Source organism: Semicossyphus pulcher, unplaced genomic scaffold (assembly GCF_022749685.1).
Source record: "Semicossyphus pulcher isolate SPU_LCO1_2020_fin unplaced genomic scaffold, fSemPul1.0.p SCAF_3, whole genome shotgun sequence".
NCBI lineage: Eukaryota > Metazoa > Chordata > Actinopteri > Labriformes > Labridae > Semicossyphus > Semicossyphus pulcher.
Window position 1 is genome coordinate 33,144,119 of NW_027211704.1, and position 27,759 is coordinate 33,171,877.

The 27,759-nt window shown below is 42.6% G+C and overlaps 1 protein-coding gene across 1 annotated transcript; it reads left to right on the forward strand.

The window, feature by feature from the left end:
* Positions 1-554: 554 nt before the first annotated feature.
* On the forward strand, positions 555-27,759 carry LOC138605511 (DDB1- and CUL4-associated factor 1-like). The gene is made up of 30 exons (XM_069677818.1): positions 555-663; positions 2,196-2,380; positions 2,501-2,577; positions 2,683-2,756; positions 3,611-3,724; positions 4,007-4,144; positions 4,406-5,023; positions 6,251-6,352; positions 7,943-8,101; positions 8,353-8,532; positions 8,629-8,738; positions 10,696-10,795; positions 10,889-11,058; positions 11,237-11,361; positions 11,471-11,547; positions 12,562-12,726; positions 13,700-13,855; positions 13,984-14,622; positions 16,307-16,584; positions 16,740-16,923; positions 18,525-18,607; positions 18,708-18,792; positions 19,005-19,238; positions 19,495-19,588; positions 19,717-19,821; positions 20,149-20,222; positions 21,228-21,314; positions 21,608-21,754; positions 22,952-23,084; positions 25,359-27,759. The coding sequence occupies exons 2-30, from the start codon at positions 2,202-2,204 to the stop codon at positions 25,412-25,414; spliced, it is 4,743 nt and encodes a 1,580-aa protein (XP_069533919.1). The 5' UTR covers positions 555-663; positions 2,196-2,201; the 3' UTR covers positions 25,415-27,759.

Genomic DNA, 27,759 nt, shown 5'->3' on the forward strand with positions numbered 1-27,759 from the left:
CATAATTAATCCTCATTTTAACAAACAGACAACAAATCAAAGTGTATAATTATATTGTGATGATGCCAGTTTGATTTTATTTCTTCAGTCTCCCATTAGGCCATAAGTTCCATTACTTGATGCCCTCACATTTAGACTCTAGTCTTAAAGGTTTCTAGTCCCTGGAATGGCTAATGCTGTACTTGGGTGTAAAGGTTCATTGTAGACATTGGAAATAATAGTTTGACCCAAAATACTCTAGCTCATCTGCTTATGAAGCCAGTTAGATGTGTTCAAATCAACCTTGATTCAAGATTCATTTTCTGAAAATACAATTTACAGGTTCTATCTGCATTGGTAATAAACAGCAACGAATAAGAAAATGATGTATTCTAACATTTATAACAGGATAAATTGTCGTACACTTAAACGAGATTAAAAAGAAAGGATTACTGTAATTTGAACTACAAGTCCCATCAGAAGGTTCGGCGCCTGTCGTCATCAAACGTCGACTGTCATTCTGTGACGTAGCCTGCAGCCGCCGGGAGAAGTTTGAAAATAATCGTGAAACTTTTTTTTCTCAAACGTCTGTATGTCAGCGTTGTTTCATTTGCTCTTTATTGCGGAATTTCTACCAAAACGTAATTGAGTGAGAAGCACAACACAGAGGAAGCTTGTCTTCAGGTGAGTACAGTCTAACATTTAAAACTCACGGTGAACCTGCTAGCTGAAGCTGTTTGTGTCTGACTCTGACATGAGGCAACTGACTGTCAACATGCTGCTGCTGTCACTCCTCGGGACTTTTTTACCACTTTAAATCGCTATAAAGTTAACCTGGGGCCGCAAATGTGTAGGTTTTTTTAATAACTCGAGAGAAATAAACCGAAGAAAGCGACGTGAATGAAGGAAAGTTAGCTTAGTTTGCTAACTGTCACCTTCTTGCCGCGTTAGCTGAGCTCCGAGCAGAGAGTGTCCTCAATGCAGCGGCTGATGAGCTGGGCAGCAGCTGTCCTGACCAGAGGACACCTGTTACTGTGGATTCACAGTCTAACACAGAGTCATTGTTTACGTTAATACTTCTTTATAGCATCTCAAGCAGGCAGCCCAGTGTTATCTAAACATCGACAAATGCTTGCAAGTATAAGGAAACATAACAATGATAACATTATTTTATAGAACAGAGGTGTAACGGATAAAGTGAAGCCACTGTCATTGATCTTCAATGTTTCTACTCTCACCTCTGACCTTTATGATTGTAACAACAACAATAAGATGAAAATAAACAATTATTTGTATTTATTCACCTTTCAGATTCTCTAAGCGGCATTAAACATTTCCATTTCAGAGTAAGCCATTACTGTTGGAGTCATAGGGTTTCCACATTACGGATGCACGATATTATCGGCATGTTATCGATGTCTGCAGATAATGGCTCCAAACATTTCTGCCGATGAAACGATGGCAAACATGGCATGTTGTACATAACCTAAGTTTAAATAGTTTTCTTATATTGGCCAGTGAATGTGTACATTACAGTACACACTGTATTTTGTTATTTCTGCAGGGGAGACTTGATGTTCTTTGCAATTAAGTGGGAAAAAACGTAAATCGAAATCGGCAATTGGCAAAAAGTGTTGGAAAATATCGGCATTTCGGATATCGGCAAAAAATCCAATACCGTGCATCCCCATAAGATATTAAAGCCCGACCGATATATCAGAAGGCCCATATTCTCAGATCGATATTATGGGCTCATCAGTTTATATATCTGTATCTGTGCATTTTTTCATTACACCTCAAACTGTACTTTATTGGCCACCATTTTGCTAATGTAGCGTGTCCAGTCTTTTCATTTGCACATCTGAGATGAATCAGTTTTATTCTGAAGTGAGCGACATCATGTCAGACGACTGGTTATTTTCCTGCATAACGTGACCTTAACAATCGTTATTGTAAAGGAAGGAAATTCGGAGTTTTTCATCCTGTGTAAAAATCACAAATACAAAAGAGTCAACTTTACAATTAACTACGAAGGAGCAAACAAACTACAACCTATGACTTATAGGAAACATGCACATGCTGATTGTTTGTAATGAAACCTCCTTTATTAAACTATCCCTCCTGCTCCTCTTTACTCTCTTCTTTTCTGCACTCTTTACTCTCCTCTTTTCTCCTCCTCACTTGTCCCTCCTCATCTTCCTCTCCTTGGTCTGTAGGCAGCGATGTCTTCCCCTGGAGAAGAACCATCAGCCGTCCTGTCGTCCGCCTTGTCAGCTCTGGTGTCGGCTGCCATGGCTGTTGCGACGGCCTCTGATGCTAAGGGCGATCTCAGGAAGCTGCTGGACGAATGGGAGGAAGTAGAGCACGGCACCACAGAGCAACTGGTGTCTGTCCTCACAAAGTCAGTAGTGATGTGTCTGTTTTCAGTATTTTAATTGATTGGATAGACGAGGATGGACCTCACTGTCTGTCTGTGTCTGTATGTATCTGAATCAGGTGACTGTGTCTCATGTTTCTGCAGAATATCTGAGCTGATTGAACGGGAGACTGAATATTATTACAAAGCAGATCCTGATCCATTTGATGACCGTCATCCAGGTGATCATTCATTTACACCTGCTGTAAATTATTTTTAATATTATTAACCCTTTACTTTCCAGGCAGTGATTTCTTCACTTTCTGACTGCTGTGTGTTTCTTTCAGCCCGGGCAGACCCAGGCTGCATGCTGGGACAACTCCTGAAGATGATCTTCATGAACGATGACTTCACTAATGCGGTGAGGACTGCTGAATGTTTGGATTGAAATGTTTGATGTGGTTTGTGAAGTCTGGGTGTGTCTGAGTTTTGATTTCAGACGGACAAACTGTAAATCTGTAAAAATAGATTTATTTTTTAGATGTAATGGTGTGTTTCATTTCCCATGTTTTTATTATAACATATTAGATTACAAACATGTGCAACTAATGTTTATTTTTATTTACATTTAACTGCCTGATTCTCTAAATGCATGGATTGGTCACATGGTTTGTAAAAATAGTGAATAATGTCCATCACAGCTTAAACTGAATTTTCTTGCTTTATCAGACCAAAAGTCCAAAATCATATTCAGAGGAGATATTTAAACCTTTACAAGGTGTAGAACAGAGAAAACTAAATGATCAAATCATCACATTTGTGACACTGTAATCTCAGAGCCCGTCGGCTACAGTCTGAGGACGATACAGCCTCTGGGACCAACGGTGAACATGTCCGGCGTGTACGGTTTAGCCAGCGGTTAGCGATAAACGACTTCCTTCTCCGTGCGCCGCATTGTTTACTGTCCAGTCAGCATCTTGAGAAGCGACCGTCTGTTTAGATTAAAAGTGAAGCGAATTACCCCCCCCCCCCCACCCCCACCTCTCCAGATATGTCTGATTTTCTTCTGATCGACTTTAATTAACGGCTCTAAAGTTTGCTGTAATAACAACATCATGATGCAGATTAGGAACAAGTCCACACGAAGCTTTTGTCAATTCGATTCCCTTCAAAGAAACGTGGTCCGGGTACAGCCCTGTTGTATTTATGAACATTACTTAATGAAGTTGAAATATTGCAGAGAGGTTGTTTAGTTTTTGTGTGTTTGCTCTCCAGCTGTTGGACACGTATATAATGACCAGCAGAGAGCTGAGCCTGAACACAGCGGCCTGTCGTCTGCTTCAGAACATCATGCCGGGTCTGGAGACCTCCGCCATCTTCCAGGAGAAGGTAAGATGAGACGAGTAGAATGGCTCTCCTGTTGGAGATGTTGCACAGTACAGGGATTTTTAAAGAAGTCGGTGGTTACATGGAAACTATTTTAACTTGTTAAACCACCAGCATGCTTTTGATATCATGCAAGGTGACTGATTTAAACATAAGGAAAGTGTTACCAGCGCTTCTTAATGTGTCTATGATAACCTGTGAATGAGTCAAATCTCTGTGTGTGTTTGTGTGTGTGTGTGTGTGTGTGTGTGTGTGTGTGTGTGTGTGTGTGTGTGTGTTTGACAGGAAGGTCTGGTTGAGATGTTGTTCACCTGGGCTCGTGAAGCAGAGCGACCGCTGTGCGTCTTCAGCACGGGCCTGCTGGCCAGAGCCATGAGCGACCAGGAAGTGGCGGTCGGCTACCGAGAGCAGAACGCTCAGCTGGTGGGTGTAACACACATCCTACACCGTACTTTAACATCTTTGTCTAAATAAAACTCGGCAGAAGCAGCAGAATCTTTGATCTCTGACTTGTCTCTGTGCTCACTGGATGTTCAGCTGAAAACGTGACATACAATAAGAGTAGGTGTAGATTGTAGTAGATTTGTACGTATGAATTTCACTGAACATTCTCTGTTTTTAGGCACATGTAATGTTACATATTCTGATCGATAATAATGTCATCTGTTACCTCCAAACATCCAGGTGCCAATCATGATTAAGCGCCTGCATGAGCTGCAAAGTGAAGAGGGCACGAGTCACATCACTCCCCAGAATCTACCTCACGACTCTCAGGTTGAAACAACCCAAACCTCAAGCATCCCAACAGACCAGCAAGACGAGACGGAGGAGGAGGATAAGGGAGAGGAGGAAGAGGGAGACGGCGAGAGCAGGAGGCCAGTGTCAGAGGCCACTTCCAAACCTTTGTCACAGCTCGGTTCGGCCCTGAAAAATGGCGGCTGTAGCAGCAGCAGCAGTGGACCCAGCTCCACCCGACTGCTCCCAGACTTTGTTTACCAAGCCAGCCCGGCCTCCAGGGGGACGGAGGACAGGGAGGGAGAAAGAGGAGGAGGAGGGAGAAGACGAGCAGTAAAGGAGAACGGCAGGAAGGCGAAGCAGAAACTCAACTTCACCTCCTCCTCCTGCAGGGCTGAGGAGGACGCAGAGAGAGACGAATCCAGCGACCAGCCAGCCAACAGCTCCTCCTGGTCTGAGATAGGCTCGATGGTGATCGGCTCCGAATACTGCCTGTCGCCGCTGAGCCCGGCCATGGAGCAGAGGCTCATCCTGCAGTACCTGACACCGCTCGGAGATTACCAGGAGGTGAGACTTCACACAAACCACAGAATGCTTTTAATGGGCTGCCAAATTCACAGTTTCCTCTAATAGAACCAGTAGTTCGATTAAAGCTGGGTCTCTGAAATAGATCTTGATACAGGAAGTGTTAAGTCTCTATTGAAAGAATAATGCAACAGGTTAAATGGGATTAAACGGGACAAGGCAACTTGTTTTCCATTGGATATCTGGGGAGAAATATGAAGGAAGGCACATTTGTTGACCAGTTTAAATACTTAGAGGGTTCTGGAGAAACTGCAAAAACATGTTTTTCTCTGGTTCTGCTATTTATGTGTTTGTGTAAAATGAACCTTTGTTTTACTGTAAACAACATTTCTCCTACTTCCAAACAAAATATTCTCACTGAGGTCTTTTATTTGCAGAAAATGACGACTGGTTAAAGGTTTAATAAGTACGATTTTTCTTTGCATTTTGTCAACAACACATTCAAACTGGGCCCCTCCTCCTCCTGGGCTCTTCGTCCCAAGAAGCTCACTCTCACTCTCTCGTGCGAGAACATGCCCACCCGGCCGAGCTAACACCGACAGCATCGCGGTTACCTTTGCGCTAGCATGCTAACCACCGGGTCTCACAAGGGTCTGCACACACACTCACCAACACACACGCATAGAGGCCCATAAGTGATGATTTATATTATTTTATATTTGTAAAAGTCTGCATTTTATTTTTCTAGGAAAATCCTACTTTACAATTATACCTTTTAAATAAAACCAAAAGATGCAGGAAAAATGTTTTTTTCAGAGCTGGAAAAATGCAAAGAAAACAACTTCCTGTTTAAACAACAGAATACTAAAGTTTTAACTCGGGAAGAGATCAGAGATCAATATCTGGTGGACCTGGTTTTTAATCACAGCGTTCATGCATCTCTGCATGCTCTCCTCCAGTCTGTCACAGAGCTGCTGGGTGACGTTCGGCCACTCTTGGAGCAGCTCGGCTTTGTTCGATGTCTTGTGACCGTCCACCTTCCACTTGATCACAGTCAGGAGGTTTATGATGGTTCACATCTGGATTGGGCTGACCGTGACAAGTAGAGAGAGATGCTGATTTCAGGAACATTTGGAGTGGTCTCTTTTTTTTTTCCAGAGCTGGATGTTTATCCCAAATCATGCTGTCATCTCGGTGTTGAATAATGTGACAGAGTTTTCTCCTATAGGGTCTAGTTAAACCTACTTCCAATCTTTCTCCCTTGTGCAGCTGCTTGCTGTCTTCATGAAGCTGGACACCCGGTCGTTGCTGATGAACTACATAGACCTGAGGAGGACTAAACATGTCCAGCTCACCTATGATGCCCTCCTGGTAAGACTGTTGTCACTGAAAGCCACCAAAAACATGGATATATGAGGAAGTAATGTTGATTTGTTTTTTAGGATAAAAATACATTCAGTAAATATACAGATATTTCTTCAGTCAGCTTGTCAGCTCCTCCCCACAGAGGAGCAGGTCTGTGTGTGAAGGATAAGCTGAACCTTTGTGGGTGGGACTGTGCTCCATTCAGATTAGATTGACCAACAAAATTGTCCATTTATTAACCCATTTTTTTTACGGTGGCCCAGCCAAGAAAGTCAGGTCATGAAAAGTCTTAAAAAGCATCGAGTTCAGTTCCCTCAAAAAGAAAGAAAGGCACTTAGATTCTATATTTTCATTTATAAAGGTCTTGCCTCTCGTACAAAGTGACTAGTAACATAGTGTACCAACATATACATTCTTTTGTGTGTAATTCTTTTGACAATGAATTTTTCTACAGGAGCCTGTTGAAGCTTTCTCTGTGGGAGTGTAAATTCAAGCAGTTAATAATATTAACCTTTGATTAATTATAATAATTGCTTAAAGCTCCTGTGAGGAGTTTTTTGGTGGTTATGAAACAGAGTGAAATTAATTCTGGTGACTCTGTATGACCAACAAAAGCAAACAGACCGTCAGCGACAAGATTGATTATTTCTATAGAGTTATTTTTGATGCCTGAAGCTGCTGACGGCGGGTAGGTGTCAGACGAAGTGATTAACTGCTCGCTGCCTTTGTTTACATTTTCCAGGGCAAAAATGTAAATAGAGTGATACATATGAGTGTTAAAGAAAGCAGGAGGAGATTTGTTGTTAAAAACCACTTAAGCATTTACAGGAAAAAATCAGCAAAGAGAGAAGAGGTACGGCTTTGTCCACAGGGGGCGCCAAAATCAACACACTCTGAAAGTTCCTCACAGGAGCTTTTTTACTGGGAATAATTGTCTTATGCAGCTCGGAAATACTGTCGATTCATGTACTTATAAAGTAATTGTAGGCGGCCTTATTTGTCTCTTCTTGTTTCCCATCACTTTTAAGCCGATGTCAGTTAAATTAAACGGAGTATGAAAAAGGTTTTACGAAGTTTTAATTAGAGCCTTACCGATTCATCGGTCTGCCGATTTTCGCACTTCGCAGATATGTCGGTATCGGCGTATATGTCCTCCGATATAATTGTCTTTAAATTGATCAGTGCTGTGGGAGAAAGTCCTTACACCTCCTGACAAACAGAGGGCACAGTGATAATTTGATAGCATGAGAGCCAGGACCTCAGTCTTTGCGACAAAATACAGCTGAAGTCAAGAAATGTAACAGCCACCTCACTCGTACTACAAACCTAACTATAAACCAGCTGATGGATGCTGCTGAAACTCTGGAAACGGACTCCTGCTTACATAATGAATAGACAACATGCACGTTTAATAAAACACATATGAACAGACATTTGCCCAAGGTGCTTACACTTTATGTAACAGACAAATGTAGACAAATATTTTCTGACGGAAGAAAAAAAAACCTGAATGTTCCTTGTATAGAAACGAGCGCTCTTTAATTTGAATTCTCTTCTAATTGTGTGATGTTAATGATCCCTTCTCTCTCCTCTCAGTATCTCGCCTCGCTGCTCCTCCACAAGAAGTTTGCAGCGCAGTTCATCGCTCACGGAGGAGTGCAGAAACTTCTGGAGATCCCGAGGCCTTCCATGGCAGCAATTGGAGTTTCACTCTGCCTGTACTACCTGGCATACAATCAGGATTCTCTGGAGAGGGTAGGTTAAACTCACAGGAAAGAGACGCACACAGCTGGTTTGAGTATAAGACCTTTGGATGAAGATGAGGTTTAAATTTTAGCTCCTACTAAGCCTTTGATTAAATGTTTTACCACATTTATCTCTTTGGATGCCGACAGTGTGGTGAAAAGTTTCATGTTATAACTACAAACGGAGACAGCTTGAACAGACTGAAGCTGAATTTGTTAAACTGGGAATGAGCGGTTGTGTCCTTTTCTCCACCTCTGTAGGTGTGCACCCTCCAAGACGGTGTGCTGTCAGACATGGTGTCCTACGCTCTGTGGCTGTTGGAGTCGTCCCACGCTTCAGGCGTCTGCCACGCCACCTTTTTTTTCTCCATCTCTTTCTATTTCAGAGCGATGCTGCAGCTCTTTGACGAACAGGACGGCCTGCGCAGGCTGGTCAACCTGGTCAGTACGAAACCTGTCCTCTTATTTATGATATTGTTAAAGCCATTGTTATCCCTGCTGTGAACGTCCTAATTGCATTTCCTTGTCTCCCTGTAGATGAGTACTTTGGAGATCCTTGACATAGAGCACAGGACGTCCATATTGGGTGATGACTTCACTTTCTCCAGCCGACAGACAGCCAAACACACCTGCATGGCCCTGCGCAGGTACTGCAAGGGATAGATGGTTGCTAATTAGAAGGGTAGATGTGAACAAATATATGCCAAGTCAGTGTAAGTTGGTCGCAGTAGCCCCTTTTACACTGCCAGTTCAAGGCGGGATTATTACGCCTCTCTTAGGTTCCGTCTTCTTTGTAGAACACATGGAGGCTGAATGGCGGGGTGAAGTCGTTCTGCCTCTGAGCCGGCATCGGAGGTAGTAACAGAGACACGGTGTCTGTGTAAACAGTGGAGCCGGCAGGGCAGAACAGTGCTGTGTGTGTATTTGAAGCTTGCTCTGTTTGTTTGTCTACACCTCACGCACGTTTTTCTTCCACAACACTGGAACACTGTAAAAACACACACTGCGGAGGCTTTACGCTGGCGTTGCTTGGTCCAACGTAAAATGGCAAAGGCTGCATGACGGCGAAGCTTTGTTACAGCGCTGAGGCGGAACCGCAGTGTTAAAAGGGCTATTGTGTCAGCTCAGCTGCTTGGCTGACACCCCAGGGTTCAATACTTGGTCCTCTTCTCTTCTCTGTTATGCAGACGATGCACAGCTATACTTTTATTTAAATCTGGTAAACTCTCCACTTTGTAACACTGCCAAGCAGCTATCAAGGACTGTCTGATAACATAACAGAAGTCCTTATTTTAGGCCTTGACAGTATTTCTGTTAACATACAGCAGGTTGTTTTTTGGTACATTAGCAAATGTTAAGCAAGCCTCGAAAATACCTTCGGTTTTCTTCTACCGACTTATGAACTTAAACAAAGAATGTGGTCCAATCCTGTTTCATGCAACTTCAAAACAGCCATTTAATCTGTAAGATCTAGAAAAAGACAATAATCGTTTTTTCTCCTCTTGTCTTCATTATTATGATACACTGAGTTACTTGTATTTGGGCTCCAGTTAGGGCTGCACAATATATCATTTAAACATCACAATTGCGATGTATGTGCAATAGTCACATCACAGGGCGTGCAACTGTGCGGCAAATTAAGAGAAACATGTTAAGCTGCTTCTTTGTTGCTCGTTCCGCCAGGGTCTCGTTTTTTCACGACTAATCTACAGGAAAAGTCTGACTGATATCACATTAGTGCAGCTCTTCACCAGAGCACAGAGTGAACTGACCGCTGAGCTGCAGAGTCTCAGTGTCACCTGCCTGTAAACTGTAAACATGGTGCAACGCTGCTGCCGTGACGCTCCGTTACACGAGGTTATAAAAGCACTGAAGAAGAAGACAGTTTATATTGTTTTTAATTTTGTAATTTTCTCACATTTTTAAGTTTGCATTGTACAGCACTTTGGAAGTCTGTTTTCTAAATGCGCCCTATAAGTAGTGTTTACTTACAAACATTTGTGTCCCAGCTTGAAGGTGAAGAGGCCAGTTTTCCTTCTAGTTATTAACAGTTACATTTTTAGTTATTAGTCAAATATAGCACAAGATTATATACATTTTTAAATGTCCAACAATGCTAAAAGTTGTAGGGTAAGGTCCCGATCAGACAGAATGCGTTTTAGCAGCTGGGGGCAACTTTTATAAAGTTGTTTTCAATGAGAGGCTTTTTGCGCGCTGCTTTTGCGTTGCAGAGCGCCTCGCCTTTTTCCGCTCTGTGCGCTTCACGTTTTTGAGGAAACGCTCCGAGCGCCTCGATATGAAAAAACTTCAACTCAAAGCAGAAAAGCGCCCGACGTCATGGGCGTTATTTCTCATTGTCCAATTGGATGAATGTAGAGGCGGGCCTTCTGTCAGTTCACAGTATAACGGTTAGGTTAATGACAGCTATGATTTGGTGGTTGCTTAAACAATAGTAGAAAAAAAAAGGCGCAGCGAGCTGCTCTTGTTTTTTTAACCGTAGGCTTCAACAACAAAAGGCAGTGCTCATTATACCTTGAGCACTTTTAAGCGCCAGGCATCACCGAATACACAAAGCATGAATTGATTATCTTTGACTTTGTCCAGGTACTTTGAGGCTCACCTGGCAGTGAAGGCGGAACAGGTCAAACAGTCCCTGCACACGTCAGACGGAGGTACCATTGTTCCCCAGCAGCCATTTTACAAGGTATTTGTTGTATTTCTGATCATTTGAGACACACAGTGTGTTCATCCTCTTACTTGTAAATCCTTTATAAGAGTGTGTGGCTTCCTGTTCCAGGCCTACACATACACCAGAGAGCAGGTCATTGAGATGATGGAGTTTCTCATCGAGTGCGGACCTCCTCAGCTCTTCTGGGAACCAGTGGAGGTTTTCTACAAGTTGTCCTGTGTCCCTTTGATGCTGCAGCTCATATCTGCAGCCTGTGACTGGAGGACTTACTATGGCAGGTAAAGTCAGACAAACATGCGCACATTCAGTATTTAGTAACAATAATGACATATTTCCATGTGTCCTGGTAGTTTGTTGTTTTCTTCTGTTTTAAAACATATTGACACATTCAAACATAAATAAGTGACCCTTTTCTTCAATGTCTGTCTGCCTCTCTCTCTCTGTCTGTCTGTCCAGGAGTGATACAGTGCGTTACGCTCTGGACATCCTAGCCATCCTGATGGTGGTTCCGAAAGTCCAACTGGTGCTGGCCGACACTGTGGAGGTTCTGGATGAAACCAATTCCCCTGTCTCCACTGTGGGTCAGTAAAACTCTCTGTTTTCACTTTCAGTTCTGCTTAACTGAGATTTTACAGCCTTTTGATCTGTTTCTGTGGATGTACCTCAGTGTGACTGTTCTGTGTGCTGCAGGTATGAGCATCATTCTGGGTGTCGCAGAGGGCAAAGTGTTTGTCAATGACGCTGAGATCCAGAAGTCTGCACTACAAGTAAGCAGCTTTAATCAGTGACTGATGCTGCTTGTTAGCCACACTAGCAGTCTGGCTGTGTTAGTCCGCCTTCCCACTCCTTTGGTCCAACATGGTTTGGATGGATTGCCATAACATGTAAAGTAGACATTAATCTTTCTATCAGGATCAGCTGTCATAACTTCGGTGATCTATTGACCTTTCTTTTAGGGATGCACGATATTATCGGCACGTTATCGGTATCTGCAGATTATGGCTTGAAAATGACATATCGGCATCAGCAGATATGTCTAATCTCTGCACCCTTTCTGGCACAATGCTTTGCTCCGTCGGTAACTTCTGCGACTCCTCGTCATCTCAGCTACAAATTTGGCCCGTCTCCGTCCGAGCAGCGTTCGAACATCGTTCCAAATTTGTTGGAGTTAATAGGATGATAAACAGGCTGAATGAGTAATAGATGCAATAAAGACCTAACCACCGTCACATCTTCACTGGTTACTAACCCTGTCTCCGGCGCGTTTGTGACGTCAGACGGTGACGCAGCAGAAAAGAGACAAAAAGGAGGATGCTTCACTGGCAATGGGAAAAGAGACAATCGTCATTGATTAGCGGGTCTTCCCAGGTCAGTTTGTGCACATGAAGAAAAACAGACTTGGAATTGTTTTCCCGTCTGCTATTGGCTGAACTTCTTTGCACCATATTACGTGACGTTACCTCCTCATCATTTTGTCTGCTGACATTCTGTGGGAATTTACATTTCCCTTTCTGGAAGATCTAGGACTCTTAGATAATGTTTGCCACACTGACATCTTTTAGCTAGCTGCAGACATTTTGACAAAGTTTCAGTGCTTTCCCCAATGAGTAAAATCCCTTCTGACAAACACAATATGAGGCAGAGGGGCTGTTTGAGTTATTATATAAATCTATTAAAGAGAAACACAGCTCGGCACATTCCAGCTTTAGCAACAGTCTAATTCAAATTCTTTGTCTGTCACCCCAAACTCACCTCTCATCTTCTCCCCTGTCCCACCGCAGGTCATAAATAACTGTGTGTGCGCCCCAGACCAGAGCCTGAACACTGTGGGTGCTTTTGCTGTCACCCCCCTTAGGCCCTCCCTCCACCTCAAGAACCCCCCCGCTCCCCACAACAGAGTGCTTTCCCACATGTGGCAGGTGGTGCAGAACAACAATGGTATAAAGGTAAGAAAGAAAGGAGGATAACATTTAAAGAGGAGGTATTGTGTTTCACATTTTAAGACATACAGCGTATAAAATGTTTCAATGTTGGATGTTCAGACTAAATGTGGGTGAAGCTTCAAATCTGTAGGTGAAAGTATGTCGGAGTAATCCCCAGGCTTCTCAGTTCAGTCTGTGAACGCCAGGTTTCACACAGCTGCACTTTGTGACGTCACAAAGTGCAGCCTCAGCAGGCTTCTGAGAGCTGACCAACCAGAAGAAAGTGGGCTTATAGGGGCGGGGCTTCTTAAAGTGGCAGTAAGCAACACAAACATTCCAATGTAAAAAACCTTCTGCCTCTCTGTATCTCTGTGCCATGCAGCCGTTGTGCGGTGCGTCTCTCTGCAGCACCGAGGCCAGGAGAGAGAGAGAGGAGAGACACTGTTTATTAAGTACACTTTATTACTGGCAAAATTCAAATACTACTAAAGTTATCATTATTGTTATGATTCTTGGTGTGGACGACCTTTTAACTTCTAGGCGTTGGAGCTTAGTGCTACCGCTAGCTGTTACCGTAAGAGCTACCTGTCAGGAAGGAACAGGGCAGCCTCTGCATCGCTTCTCTTCAGCCCCTGACACTCCCTCTCGTCTGATCCCTCTTCTTATTTCAGGCACTCTTTGGAGCTTTTTGCTCCCCCTTCCGTCTTTTTGCTTCTTTAGCAGTGTATGCCGTTGTCGGCAAAGAAGGTACAGGAAATTTAAAGCAAGTTACCATGGCTCCTGACTGACACAACCTCTGCGTGGGTGCTGCTGACACAACTCACGTGGAAGCCGGATGAGGCTAGTTTGTACAGAGTCGATGTGATTGGCTAGTTACGTGGAAAGCTAATTCTGATTGGTTGTTTGATTCAGACCAGATTTATTTTTAAGCAAACTAAACACAAAGGGGTGGGCGCTCACAGCTACAGATCAACACTCTCATATCCGTATCCTCCAGGTGCTTCTGTCTTTGCTGTCGGTGAAGATGCCGATCACGGATGCAGACCTGATCCGATCTCTGGCCTGCAAGGCTCTGGTTGGACTCTCCCGCAGCTCAGCGATCAGGCAAATCATCAGCAAACTGCCGCTCTTTACCAGCAGCCACATTCAACAGGTGAGCACACGACCTGAACCACTGCCACAAACATGCCCCAGTTGCAGAACTAGATCCAGATGCAGATAACATTTAGAAAATGTATACTGTTCACCCCCAAAATACTGATATTCTTTTTACCTCCGCAGCTGATGAAGGAGCCCGTCCTGCAGGACAAACGAAGCGAGCACGTCCGTTTCTGCCGATATGCCGCCGAGCTGACCGAGCGAGTGTCGGGAAAGCCTCTCCTCATGGGTACCGACGTCTCACTGGCTCGTCTGCAGAAGGCGAATGTGGTCGCCCAGTCACGGATCACCTTTTCTGAGAAGGAACTCCTCATGCTGATCAGAAACCACCTGGTGACTAAAGGGCTCAATGACACAGCTCACACACTTGTTAAAGAGGCAAATCTACCCGTAGCGTCCCACTGTCCGAACTCTTCCTCCGGTGTCACCCCTCCCCCCTCCTCGGTTATCCCCAGGACTTGCCGGTTAGCTGGTGGGATCGCAGCTCGTGTCGGACACTCTCCCGTGTCCTCAGCCGCTGCAGCCTCCTCCTCCACCACTCCCTTTCGTTCCCCTATAATTCCTCACGCTTCATGCTCCTCTTCGTCTACCTCAGCCGTGCCCACTCCTCCTACCCCCTCCTGTCATCCCGCACCTCATGGACAGGGCTCACATCTGGTTGGGCGGATTTTGTTCACACGGGAACGCCCAGCGACCCCGTGCAACTCAGGAAAAAAACTTCGCGCTCTGAAACAGAAGTCTGATCATGGTGCTTTCATACAGGTCAGTTACACACTTTGTTTTACTTTTTTATGTTTTTATTGAAGATGAAACTGTTTCGTGTTCGGTGTGCTGCACAAAATGATTATTATTTTTCACTAAATCAGTCCGAATGTTCATGAGGCAGAAATGTCCGTTTCCAGTTTCTCCGCTTTACACACAGATAAAACAGTCGACTTAGCCTCTGCTCTTAAGAGTGATGCAGAGCAGAATTGTTTCAAACCTGCATTCTTTCTCATGACCAGTAGGGGGAGAGTCCACTGATTGGAAAAAGAGGTCCGACAGTATGAGACCAGACAGGAAAGGAGACTTCTGTCCTTTTGTGTAGAATGGAATAGAATGGAAGTGGACTCTAAGGTAGCCATCGATAAAACCGTATTTTCGATAAAAGATCTTAATAAATATGTTTCCTATATTTCCTCACATAGGCTCAGGGTTAAAGTTGTTTTAGCTCAGCACAAAACAAAATGTTACTTAGTGTTGACGTAGGTGAGTAATAGGTAACAGGATGAAAGAGATACAAGGTAGTTGGTAGCGTCGGGGATAAACTGAAGGATCATAAATATTTAGGTTTTGCTTTCATGGGGTCTAGAAATTACTTTTACGAATCGGGCGCTGTTAAAGGTATAATCTCTACTATCTATCTCTGAATGAGGTAACACGATGGTGATTGAGCCTATGGCCCACTGATGAAAGCCTTTGCATTTGCAGTATATAGTATTATCACAGACTGGGTGTCTGGTGCGATGAGAAAATCCCAAGCGGCGCCCAGTTAGTGACGCGTTTTCCATCAGCCAGCAGTGGTTGGTCTGCCAGAGAGGGTAGGCGGAGCTCAGCGGCTGCTTTTCCGCTCTCTGCAAGTGTTGTGAGTAAACAGTAATCTACTATGGCTGAACAAACAAAGAAAAGATGGATGACTACAGATACAACTTCAACAAGAAGTGAAAATCCAAAGAAAAAGAAACAAACTCGACACTCAGATGAAGCAAACAGTCTGAAAAGGAAAGCGACCGTCAGCCAGGAAAATCAAGAGTTACAACTGGAGCCGACCGTGGACATCTGGTTGAATTGGGAAAGTGTACTCCTGCAATTACCGTTTATTGCCACTAGGTGCTGCTAAAGAGAAGGCAACTGAAATCTTCAAGATTAGACCTTTAAGTAAACACAGAAACTGGTGGCCTACTGAAACCAGTTAGTGTAGCAACCAGTAGGGCTCAGTTATTAGCAACCACGGTCCACGCAGGGCAGAGTCAAACGTTTGACTCGGCCCACATTGAGCTCCGCCCCGACTTGCACATTGCAGTGAGGGGCTTCTCCAGTTAGAGTAAAACAGTACATAAAGCAGGCTATGCTTTTGGTGGGGGTCACACTCAGGACCATAGAAGGGGCGGAGCTGTCTGAAAAGAGAAGCCAATGCCAGAGTGCCTTAAACCTGCATTGTTTCTAGTGGCCAGAAGAGAGCGAACATATCAGTGAACATTTTTCCAAATGAGTTTCAGGTCGTAGTTTAATGTCCTGTGAACCAGGATAGAGGTGTTGACATGCTTATTCACCCTCTTGTCTAAGTATGGTCACTTCTGGACCTCAAAAAACTCAACCAAGCTGACCTTTAGGCTTCAAACGTCACTCCACAAACTAACACAGTCTCTGCTCAGGACGAACTCACTAGTTCTTCTTCCCTTTTTAGACTCCAGCCATGAAGAAGCAGCTGGAGCGCCACCATCTGCCCCCCCCGACCCTCGACGGCATCATCACAGAGTACCTGAGGGAACAGCACGCCCGCTGCCCCAATCCTGTCACCACCTGCCCCCCCTTTTCTCTCTTCACCCCCCACCGCTGCCCTGAACCCAAGCAGAAGCGGCAGGCATCGCCCAACTTCACCGCCCGCCTGGGGAGCAGGGTGCTGTACCCCAAATACGGAGGTGTGGACAGAGGGTGTCTGGATAGAGAACTGATATTCAGCAGGTAATCAAGCTTTAGCCGTGACGCACCGTGTGTGGGGAGGTCTTTCCTGATCTTTGCGTGCAGTTAATTTACAGCTGGGCAAAAAATATAGACTACATATTTGTCATTTCTCCCGTGGTATTTTTGTCCCTCTCACCTTTTTCATCTCCGTTCAGATTTCGTCCGATGTCGATCTTCCACGAGGGCGGTTTCACCTGTTGTGCCTTCTCAGCCCGCGAGCGCTATCTGATGCTGGGAACCTACTCGGGTCACCTCAAGGTCTTTAATGTCTTCTCTGGTCAGGAGGAGGCCAGCTGCACCTGCCACATATCAGCCATCACACACCTCGAACCCTCCAGGGTATGTTTACACACACGTTTCAAATCGCCCGCTGTGGTGTTTGTTGACAGGCGGGGAGCAAACTAAATAATCATCAAATAATGTAGTTTGTCATTTTATAAAAGGAATTATTCCAAGATTGAAAAGAATGATTAAAAAACAACGTCAGTTTTTATCTTCTCTACTAAACTGTGAGGCACGTTTTGTTATGAAAATGTTATAAATATTGGAAGTGTCAGCAATGAATCTGCAGAAGATTATCAGCCCTTTGTTTCGGTGACTCTCAGCGCTCTTATTATGCTGTTTTGACAGTAACAGCTGTAAAAACTAAACATTAACCTGCTCTACCTAAAAGTAGCAGAGCATTTATCAGCTAAAAAGCCAGAAATTTTCCTTATTCTTTCTTGTGCAAGCTGAGCACAACACAAGTTGTTACATATTGTCAGATAATATTGGTTTTTAACCCTCTGAGAAACACGGGCCCGTATACGGGCCACAATTTCATGTTGTCTTTAGAACGTCATGACTCTCGATGGTTTGACAGAAAGACGTTTTTTTCTGCATAAACTAGAGAAATAGAGCTTTCCAATAGAGCTTTCCAATTGTTGTAATTATTTATACCCTCGTCTGGATAAGGGACCAAAATTAACTTTTGTTATAAAAAAATAAATGTATTCAGGCCTTCATCAGACTCTTTGAGAAAGCAGGAATTCAATCTTTTAAATTCACAATACGTCTTTTTTTTTCAGCTTCTTTCACATAAAAAAGAATAAGTGCCTGAAAGCGTCTTTAGCCTGTTTTAGAATCACCTGGTCGTAGTACGAACATTTTTCAGAGCTTACGTAGCCTAACAAAAATCTTTCTGAAAACATAAATACTTGAGTTTAATTTACTGCACAATTAAAGCAGTTATATAATAAAAACATTGCATTTTGCCGATGTCTGTCAACACGGCTGATATCAGCAGATTCCAATGTTCAGCCGATGCATCGGTGCATCCCTAGCTCTGACGCAAACATCAGAAACAAGTAAGTGATATAGTAAAAGATTCCCTCAATGTTTATACAACATTGCAGACCTCAGGGGATCAATATTCTGAATATCAAAGAAGCGAGTTTGGTGATGTACATGGCTTCACGCTTGCAGGGAAACACGATGATTGGCCAAATTTGTGGAAAAGTTGCGGCAATTGGTAGAATTTTTTTTTAATTTGCAGGAACGCAATTTAAAAAAGTTCCTGCAGGAACTGAAAATGGCACGTCACTCCTAAATATGTCTTATCTGTCTCGTGTATTAAAATGTATTCAACTAGATGACAACGAGGGAGGCAAAAAAGACGTACTTGCAAAAAACAGTCTGAAAAAGAATGAGGGTCTTAAACGAACATAGAGAAGTCACAGAAGCCTTCTCCTTCCATAAAACACGAGCATCACTCCAGTTACATTTATGTTTATGTTTAAACTGTGATTACTCTGTGCTGTGTATTGATCCAATACTGACGTCTAACGCCAGAACTCATGTTCAGCCCTAATGACTACATCTGAAAATTGATTGGGCCCTTTTTTCTCGTGAATGAAAGTTATTTCAGTGAAAAGATATTAAATCTTGTGTTTGTCCTCCAGGATGGGAAGCTGCTGCTCACCTCTGCTCCTTGGAGCGAACCCCTTTCTGCTCTGTGGAGTATAGACGGTGTCTTCAGCAGGAAGTAAAACTCTCTCACACACACACACAGAATTGGACACAGGTGTTTTCATGGTGTATTGATTGCTTGTGTGTGTTGCTGAATTGTTTGCTCTCTCTCGCAGACACTCATTTGTAGACGACAACTACGTCGAGTTCAGTAAACTCTCTCAGGACAGAGTCATCGGCACCAAAGACCAAGTCGCACAGGTATGTAACATCTCCCTATTCTTTTAGCCGTCAATAATTCAGTGTTCATAACCTGTGGACTCTTTTTTTTATCTCTACCTCTTTCCTTTATTTCTCTGTTTCTTTTTAAGTAATTAAGTTTAATCTTCTTTGTCTCTCCTCATTTTTGGAATGCAAATCATCAGTTTTTAATTTATATTTTTTTAATATCATGTTTCCTTTTTGCGCTGCAGATCTATGACGTCCAGACAGGTCAGAAGAGCCTGACCCTGAACGACCCCGCCCTGGCCAATAACTACAAGAGGAACTGTGCCACCTTCAGCCCCACAGACGACCTGGTGCTGAACGACGGGGTGCTGTGGGACGTGCGGGCGTCTCGGGCCATCCACAAGTTTGACAAGTTCAACATGAACATCAGCGGGGTTTTCCATCCCAACGGCCTGGAGGTCATCATCAACACTGAGATTGTATCCTCTGACCTCTAGCCGGCTTTTATAAAAACAATTTCGCAGAGATAGATGCCCCTTTCCCAACAAAATTAGCGCCTTGAGGCAAGTTTAGCTGTTTTTTTGACCAGTGGGAAAAGGGCTAGAGATATAAAAACACAAGCTTTGCGACTATGAAAATTAGAAACAAATACATCCATTTCACTGTACCCTCTGTCAGATTGAATCTCGACACCTCAGTGTTGTTTGGTCTGTGAGCCTTGACAGCAGGTGTCAGTGGGACCTGAGGACCTTCCACCTCCTGCACACCGTCCCTGCCCTGGACCAGTGCAGACTGGTCTTCAACAGCAACGCCACCATCATGTATGGAGGTACGAGAGGCTCTTTTTCATCACTACAGACTTATACTCTTGCTCTCTGTGTGTCTCCCTGGTTATCGACACAGTGACAGACATCTTTAATGCTCAGTGACGTACATGTTTTGGTGCGTCTCCCACAGCGATGCTGCAGGCCGATGATGAGGATGACGTCATGGACGAGCAGATCAAGAGTCCCTTTGGCTCGTCCTTCAGAACCTTCGACGCTACAGACTACAAGCCCATTGGTAGGATGCACTTCCTGTTTATTGCAGACTTTAAGCTCATTGGTCTGCCATAATATTTAATTTCTAAAGCACTGTCAAGTCATGTGTATTGGCTGCTGAGGACGTCCTGGATGAGGCACATGTGATACTTTGTTTTTAAACAGGAAAAAAGTAAATCCTCTGTGTTTGGGACTTAAAATCTGTGTGGAGTGTCCTAATGGTAGAATTGTTCTCTTTAACTAAGTTGATTGAAACATTCCTGTTCTTAGGTACATGTTTCTTTTTAATTGTCCTCGGCTTCAGTTTTTAAATGTACTGAATTTAATTACGTCTTTGTCTTTTCTTCAGCCACAGTGGACATAAAGAGGAACATCTTTGACCTGTGTACCGACAGCAAAGACTGCTACCTGGCTGTCATTGAGGTACTTTAATTTGAATCTCCATCTTACCTGTTTTAATGCGGTCTTGGTAGTGTCCTAAACAGTGGGCATGTTCTTCTGTCATCATGGAAGTCCAGTGAAGCGCGTGTTTAACGGTGATAAAAATCACGTAACATTAAGAGTTAAAATATTTGAATTAAACATTTTTAAACAGGGCTGCACGGTTGTGCAGTGGTTAGTGCTGTCGCCTCACAGCTAGAAGGTCCCTGGTTTGAATCCCGGTTCAGACGTAGTGGGCCTTTCTGTGTGGAGTCTGCATGTTCTCCCTGTGCATGTGTGGGTTCCCTCTGCGTACTCCGGCTTCCTCCCACAGTCCAAAGGCATGCTGGTTAGGTTCCTTGGTGACTCTAAATTGCCCGTAGGTGTGAGTGTGAGCATGAAAGGTTGTCTGTCTCTATGTGTCAGCCCTGTGATTGGCTGGCGATTGGTCCAGGTGTAACCCCGCCACTCACCCAATGACAGCTGTAATAGGCTCCAGCCCCCTGCCACCCTGAACAGGATTTTCTAAAGCACAATCCTCAAATTGTTATAAAATTCACATCTACAATTCATATCTGTGTAGATATTCAGTCTAAGATCCCCAGTCTGAAAAGGAAAGCGACCGTAAGCCAGGAAAATCAAGAGTAACAACCGGAGTCAACCGTGGACTTTTGGGACACAGTTGCCTTTTATCACCATTAGGTGCCGCCAAAGAGAGGAAAACTGAGATCTTAAAGATTATCAGTTTAAAGAAATTAAGACTTCTGGCTGTGTAATGTGTGTGAATAATCAAGTATCAACATAGTTGCTTCTAATTATTTTTAACTTATTAATCGGTTGACAAATTGTTTCATATTCATTGTTCATTTAACTTATTATTACTGAACAATAAGCGGTTCTTAAAGAGCAGTTGGTTTTGTTCTTTTGTCATATTTGATATAATAGAAAGAATCACATGAAACCCCACAAACAGTGACTCTGTGTGTGTTCCTCACACTGACTCTGTAGAACCAGGACACAGAGAGCCTGGACACGGTGTGTCGACTGTACGAGGTGGGGCGACAGAAACTGGCAGAGGAGGGAGACGACGATCAGGTGAGACACACAGAGCTGAACATGGTGTTGGCTTTTACATTAATGAGTGGTTGGTGTATTTGGCAGGTGAAGGAAGTACATTTTAATCAGCAGTTTAAAGGATAACAATTCAAGGGTGTTTGTTTGCATGCGCACTGCCCCCTGTGTAATCATATAAATCATGATTCTGGGCAACACAATAGGAGTACTGACACATATTATAAGGCATTTTTAAATGTTCAATACACTCAGAACATAAACCACAAAACACTCTTGCACAAATTCTAACTTTAATGCGTGTGATGCTCCTCCAGGATGACGAAGACCAGGACGATGAAACCTCAGACACAGACGACGACGACGACGACGATGATTTGGACACAGAGCCGCTCATAGAGGAACTGGCCAACATCGATGATGCTGAAAACGAGGACCAGCCCAATTCACCCACAGATGAAGAGGTAAGACATTTTACTCACCTCTCTGATGTGCAGGAGCTGTTTGTTTTTGGCAAAGTAGTGAGAATAACATTACGGTTATCTTTTAACAAGACGTCAGGGTTACATCGTCTCTCTCACGATTATGTGTCCACATGAACAAAAGTTAAAGACATATCCGTACAAATTCTTCTCTAGCTTTACCCAACTAAGCATTATTTGCAGAAACACACTGATGTATTTTGAACCTAACTCTGTGTTGTCATTGGACAGCAGAAAACTAATTCAATTAATTAATTGCACTGGTTTTGAAATTACTCTGCAAAAAGGAGGTTCGATGTAAATGTGTTTGCATTAACGAAAGCATCGATGAACGTTGACATATAAACTAATTAATCAAACCATTTAGAATTAAGCCTCACGTCTAGTCTGATAATATCGGTTTTTATGTGTTTATGATGTGAAATAAATATTCTTGTGATGTGGATGTCTGGCTACGTAACAGCTGCTCCAGATAACACAACGGCTAAGGCTCTAAAAATGAATATATATAATATTATTAAATAATTTACTCTCTATGCAGTGCCTTGTCCGAATGTTTCTTGTGATGTCCAAGCTGTTTCTACTTTTTCCCAATGACTGTATATATAGATGGACGACGCGTCTCCATCTGCTCTCATTGTACGAATGTGATACCAAAATAGCCCCTGTGATAGGCGCTGCCATCTTGCGATGGCGACGTCATATGGAGCCAGAGTCTGCGCAGTAGAGATCGGCGAGTGAAGCGACCGTAGCCACTTCCACTAACCAAAACACACAATTAACTTACAGAAAAAAACAGCAAGGATCCCGCACGCCGGCATGTTTAACAGCAGAACAGCTTCTCTGTTGGTCTGAGGTTAAAGTTCACAGGTATGGAAACTTCACTGACTGTAGTGATTGTTTTAGTTACGTTTCCACTCGCGGATCGTCCTCCGCTCTGCTCACCTGGAACTGATCGGCTGCAGGAGCTGTATTTGTCAACAGAGCTGTCAATCATCATTTTGACAGCATCAAAAAACTAATTAAAAATAAACTTGTCAGAAAAATGAACACTTGGACATAAATCAGCATGATAAGAACTAACTATAATGACAGAAACCATGTTTGAGAAACATTTATCGGGCGTGTATTTTGATTTTATAGTTTGACTCATGTCCCATCTGTTCAAACTCCTCTCAGATTGCAGATCTTCTGGGCAGCAACAGCGATGATGACAACAGTGACGACAATGATGGCGATGACTCAGAGGACTCGGACCGCTCATACAGAAGTGATGATGGATCTGAATTTTCTGACCCGTATAACCATTATGGTGAGTAACACTGCTGCTAAAGAACAAGAAACACAGCTTAAAAAACTTGAGGGCGCTGGATCCAGAATGTAGTTGTGGTTCTTAATAGTACAAGTGCAGCCCAACAGGAGGAGCCACAACCGTAGAGAGGATGTTTGAGGATAGTCGAACTAATAACCAAATAAACAACACAATTTTTGCCCCTGCTGGGCAAAAGGGCTTCAAGTAAGTGTACCCATAATACCTCTCTTTGGGTAAATAACAATCCTGTCTTCAATCTGTCATTTTATCAGACTTTTTGTAGGAAGTGGTTGTAATCACCATGACCTCACCAATTGGTTAGTGTACTACCGTTTTGGAGCCAGAGGGGGTGGAGCTGAGGAGGAGACCAGGTAGGGCTGTACCATATCATATCGTTCAGATTATACCAGTATAATTTAGTGATAAGAAAGTGTCATATCGTGATATCAACCATGTAATTTGCAAGAAAATAGTTACGGCTAACAAGTTGCGTTTTGCTTTTCCTGTTTATTTTTAGAAGCACTCGTCACCGCTTTAAATCAACACGAGCATGTGCGATGTCCGTCTGTCCGTGTAAACCCCGCCCCTGCATGCTCAGAGTGTGTGGAGCCAGGGGCGCTCAGCTGAGAGCAGAGAGCAGACGTCAGTGTTTGATAGATATTAGCAAAAGAATTGAAGACAAGAAGAACAGTTGCATTTTAATGCACAGAGAGCCGTCGTCGTCATCACGTGCTGCTTCAGAAAACACCGGTGGCAGCGACGTGACGCCTGCACATTAAGCATTCAAACGTTTTTCCAAATACACCACACAGACGTTGATGGGCTTAATGAAAAAACAGATCTATGAATTACCTTTATAGAGCCTAAATTTTGCTTTTCTTCTTAATTTCTCTCACAGATTAACATATAATTAGCATAACCATATATAGAGTAGTAAAGCGGGCAGCTTCGCTATTTACTGATTAAAATAAATGACATACAGGGACGTTTGATGCAGTGGCAGATCAGAAACCTCTTATTAATAAGTCAGAAAGTCTAAGAATATCACAGCTTGTCGTAGCAGGCTGCAGCAGTGTACATTGTTTTCTATGTCATGTAATAAAATATGCAAACGTGAACACTGACTGGGTGGGCACAGAGTGGACTAAAACATTCCACGGGCCTAATGCTCGTTTGAAAATGTGCCAGAAGCAACAAAATGTGGCCTTTTATGGCCAAACTTTCCCCCCAGACCCCCCGAGCTCATTGGAAGAGAAGGGAAATTGTCAAACCACTTTATTTTGTTTGCATGAATAAATGCTGCTGCCTGAAATCACAAACAAAACATTATTCAGTTTTCTTTTTTTTATATCGTCGTGAATATTATTGCAAAATGTTGTGAAATATCGTGATATCATTTTTAGGCCACATCGCTCACCCCTCAGGTTGGACTGTAGTTGTTCATTAATAAGACTTAAGGTGCTAAGAGAGCTTGTAGAATGTGTTGACCTCTCTCTTGCACACATCTCTGGTGGAAGAGCGAGTGGAGGGCCTTTAAAACAAACCGGGTAAATTAACATAATAATAATAATACTGGTTATATTTTTATAGCATTTTTCTTAAAGCTCCTGTGAGTCATGAAACAGGCTGAAATTAATTCTGATTAATCTCTGGTTTAATGTATCACCAGCTCGCCCCCGACATGTGGTACAATAAGATACAATGATACAAGAGGACGTGAGAAAGGATCATTGCGTGCATAAACATCTTGTCTGCTTCCAAAGAAAGACCGTTTTTAATGTGTCTAAAGATTTGCCAAATTGTATTTGATTGTTTTCATTATTTTTTAGACATGTTTCTTGAAATTAAGATTTGGATCTAATATTATATAAAGATATTTAAACTCACTAACTAAATCAATCTTTAATAAGTCTGCATTATAGATCATGCCTTCATGTTCATGATTGGTCAAGCCTCTCTGTGATCCTTTCCACCGCAGTTGTTAGCTGCTCAGCTGCTAACTCAGCTGTTTTTGCATGTGTGTATACAACAGTGTCATCGGCATACATTTGCAGATACATCCCACGACTCTGTTGTGGAAGATCATTAATATATAGACTAAAAAATAAGGGCCCTAACACAGAACCTTGAGGTACACCCATTGTACACTTAACAGTACACTATTAACTGTAACACACTGACACCTATCAGATCAATATGAAAACATCCATGCCAGCGATCTAGATGAAAAATTAAATATGTTGCATATGTTGTGTGTGTCTCCTCTTGCTGCAGTGCACCCAGATGAGCCTCTGCTCATTGAGGCCGACAGCGACGGCTGGTCCTCCTGAGAAGAGATGATCCTCTCTCTTCTGACAATGTGAACCTCAATATTTTTTTTTTTCCTTTTTTACCATCAAATTCTCCTTTGGCAAGTTAACTGTGAACACACGGATCTGAACACCGGAGTCCTCGAAGATAACAAGAAAAATCTGTCTGACTAATAAATATTACCCAAAGTTCACGGGGCTCAGATGAATAACTGACTTTTCGTTCGACCTGGAGAGAGCATTTCTGATGATTTACTTCATTTGGAAGGAAAATTAAATACATTTCTCTGCTCGAGAGAAGAGGTTTTTCTTATTTTCTTACACAAATTTTCTACTCGCTCTTGAGTGTTCATTGAACATGACCTTCCAATCAGCCGAGGAGCATTATCTTCTGTCAAGGAGAGTCCGTTATATTATCATAGGTGAATCATTCAGGTTTAATCTGAATCTCAGAATACTTAGAGCCAGGAATTTAAATTAAATAGTGTTCAATCAACTGGCCACACTTTCTGTTAAAACTAAATCCCCCTACTTCCTTTAAAAACGGATTGACAAGGTGCTTAGAGTCCAGTCAATTTGTTTCCACAGTGCAGGTGTCGGCAGTCTTCCAGATGTAGTGATGCTATAGTGATGTGAAGCTAAAAGCCAAATATCATATAAAGTCTGTGGACGATGTGAGACCACAGAAACTTGGTTACCAGTTACATATTTGTTTACCTTTAATATTACGTCTGGACATGAATCTGATGGGCTCATTTATTCTAACCTCTAGCCTCCAGATTTTACAGATTGTTTTTTTTTCACTGACATAATAAAACCACCAACTTCTGTGTTAGTTAAAGAATTTAAAGGCCCACTTATTGAAGAACCAATAGTGCACAGAATCTATGACCTTGAATGAGCAATTTGTTAACCCATCAACTGTTCCTGTTTCCACCAAACTTGCTTTAGTTTTAACATTCAGTCACTATGAGCCACTTTTCCCAAACTGCAGCATTTTATGAGGATAACCTAGACGTGGCATGGAGTCAGTCTTCTAATTTAGATTTATTTAAGTTTTCTTGATTGCCTTTTGGTTTGATTTAATTTATTTCTGCTTGTCTAAAAAGGGGTTTGACAGCTTTTACATGTTGGGAGAAGTGGAAGGAGTTGTTCTATAATTGATGCTTTTACCGCCTGTGTCCTCCAGGTCTCCTATTGTTTGGTAAAAGACTGTGAAAGCACAGGCCGAGCCTTTCAGAAGACTGAAAATCCATTAAATTATTGGAGTGCTTTTTGGAGAAATGAAAATGCCTTTAAAGTGTCAATTTTTTTTGGGAGCATAGAAAACCTGCAGAGCTCTCCGTGTGTTACGGAGAACAGTTTGTGGACTTTCAGGGAAAATAGTTATAAGGGTTCAAAGCAGTGTTACAAATGAGTCATGGCTGTCTGTTTGAGGTTTGCAGCAGCTGATAATGTTTTCCAACAATAATATCCCTCTAAAGGAAATAAGAATACAAAATACATGTCAATTTAGTACATTTATATAACATTCTTCACGGATTGTTCCTTTAAATGTAGCTTTAAACCTAAATTAACATGTAAAGATGTGAAAACTTCATCTGTTATTTTATATCAGTCAGGCCTGTCATGTTTCCCTTTATGAAGGAAAGCACACGGTAAAGGTGAGCAGGTATTATTGTTGTGAGAACATTTCTTCTGTTTAAATATGTCAAATTATCCAACAACTATTTCATTATCAGCTGCTTCAAGGTTTCAAACACAAGGTGGGAAATTTATATCTTGTAATTGTACAGTTTTTCAGCGTGCTTACCTCATTACTGACCTGTCAACCTTTGACCTTTGGTGGGTTTCATCGTTACGGGTTAATAAAACAGCGTGTATATAGTACATATATACACACACACACACACCTGTTATCAACTATACGATCCCCAATGTTCTGGGTTGTGCTGTATTAAATATTTTGTAACTGCGTCAAACAATCTGCAGCAGATTTCACAAAGCTCTGAGCACTCTTGATTGTGTCTGTAGCATTTGGGAGTGTTTTGTTTTTTAATTTATTTTTCTTTATTGCTAATTGTTCTGGCGGTTAACTAGTCAACATTGCTGCTGTTGTGTGAAAACTTTACAACTCCAATATCTCAACCTTTGTTCACAATGATCCTTTGTTTTGGGTGTGAATGTAAGCCTGAAAGCCAGATGCACATACCTTGTGTGTGCATTTACAACCGAGAAAGTTAAAGATTTTCATGCCACAGCAGCTTTTCAGAGCCATAGAATCTACATTTTTACAATACATTATTTTGTATATAAAAGTTTAAATGACCAATTCAATTTCAATTTATTAGTTCTACTTTGATAAT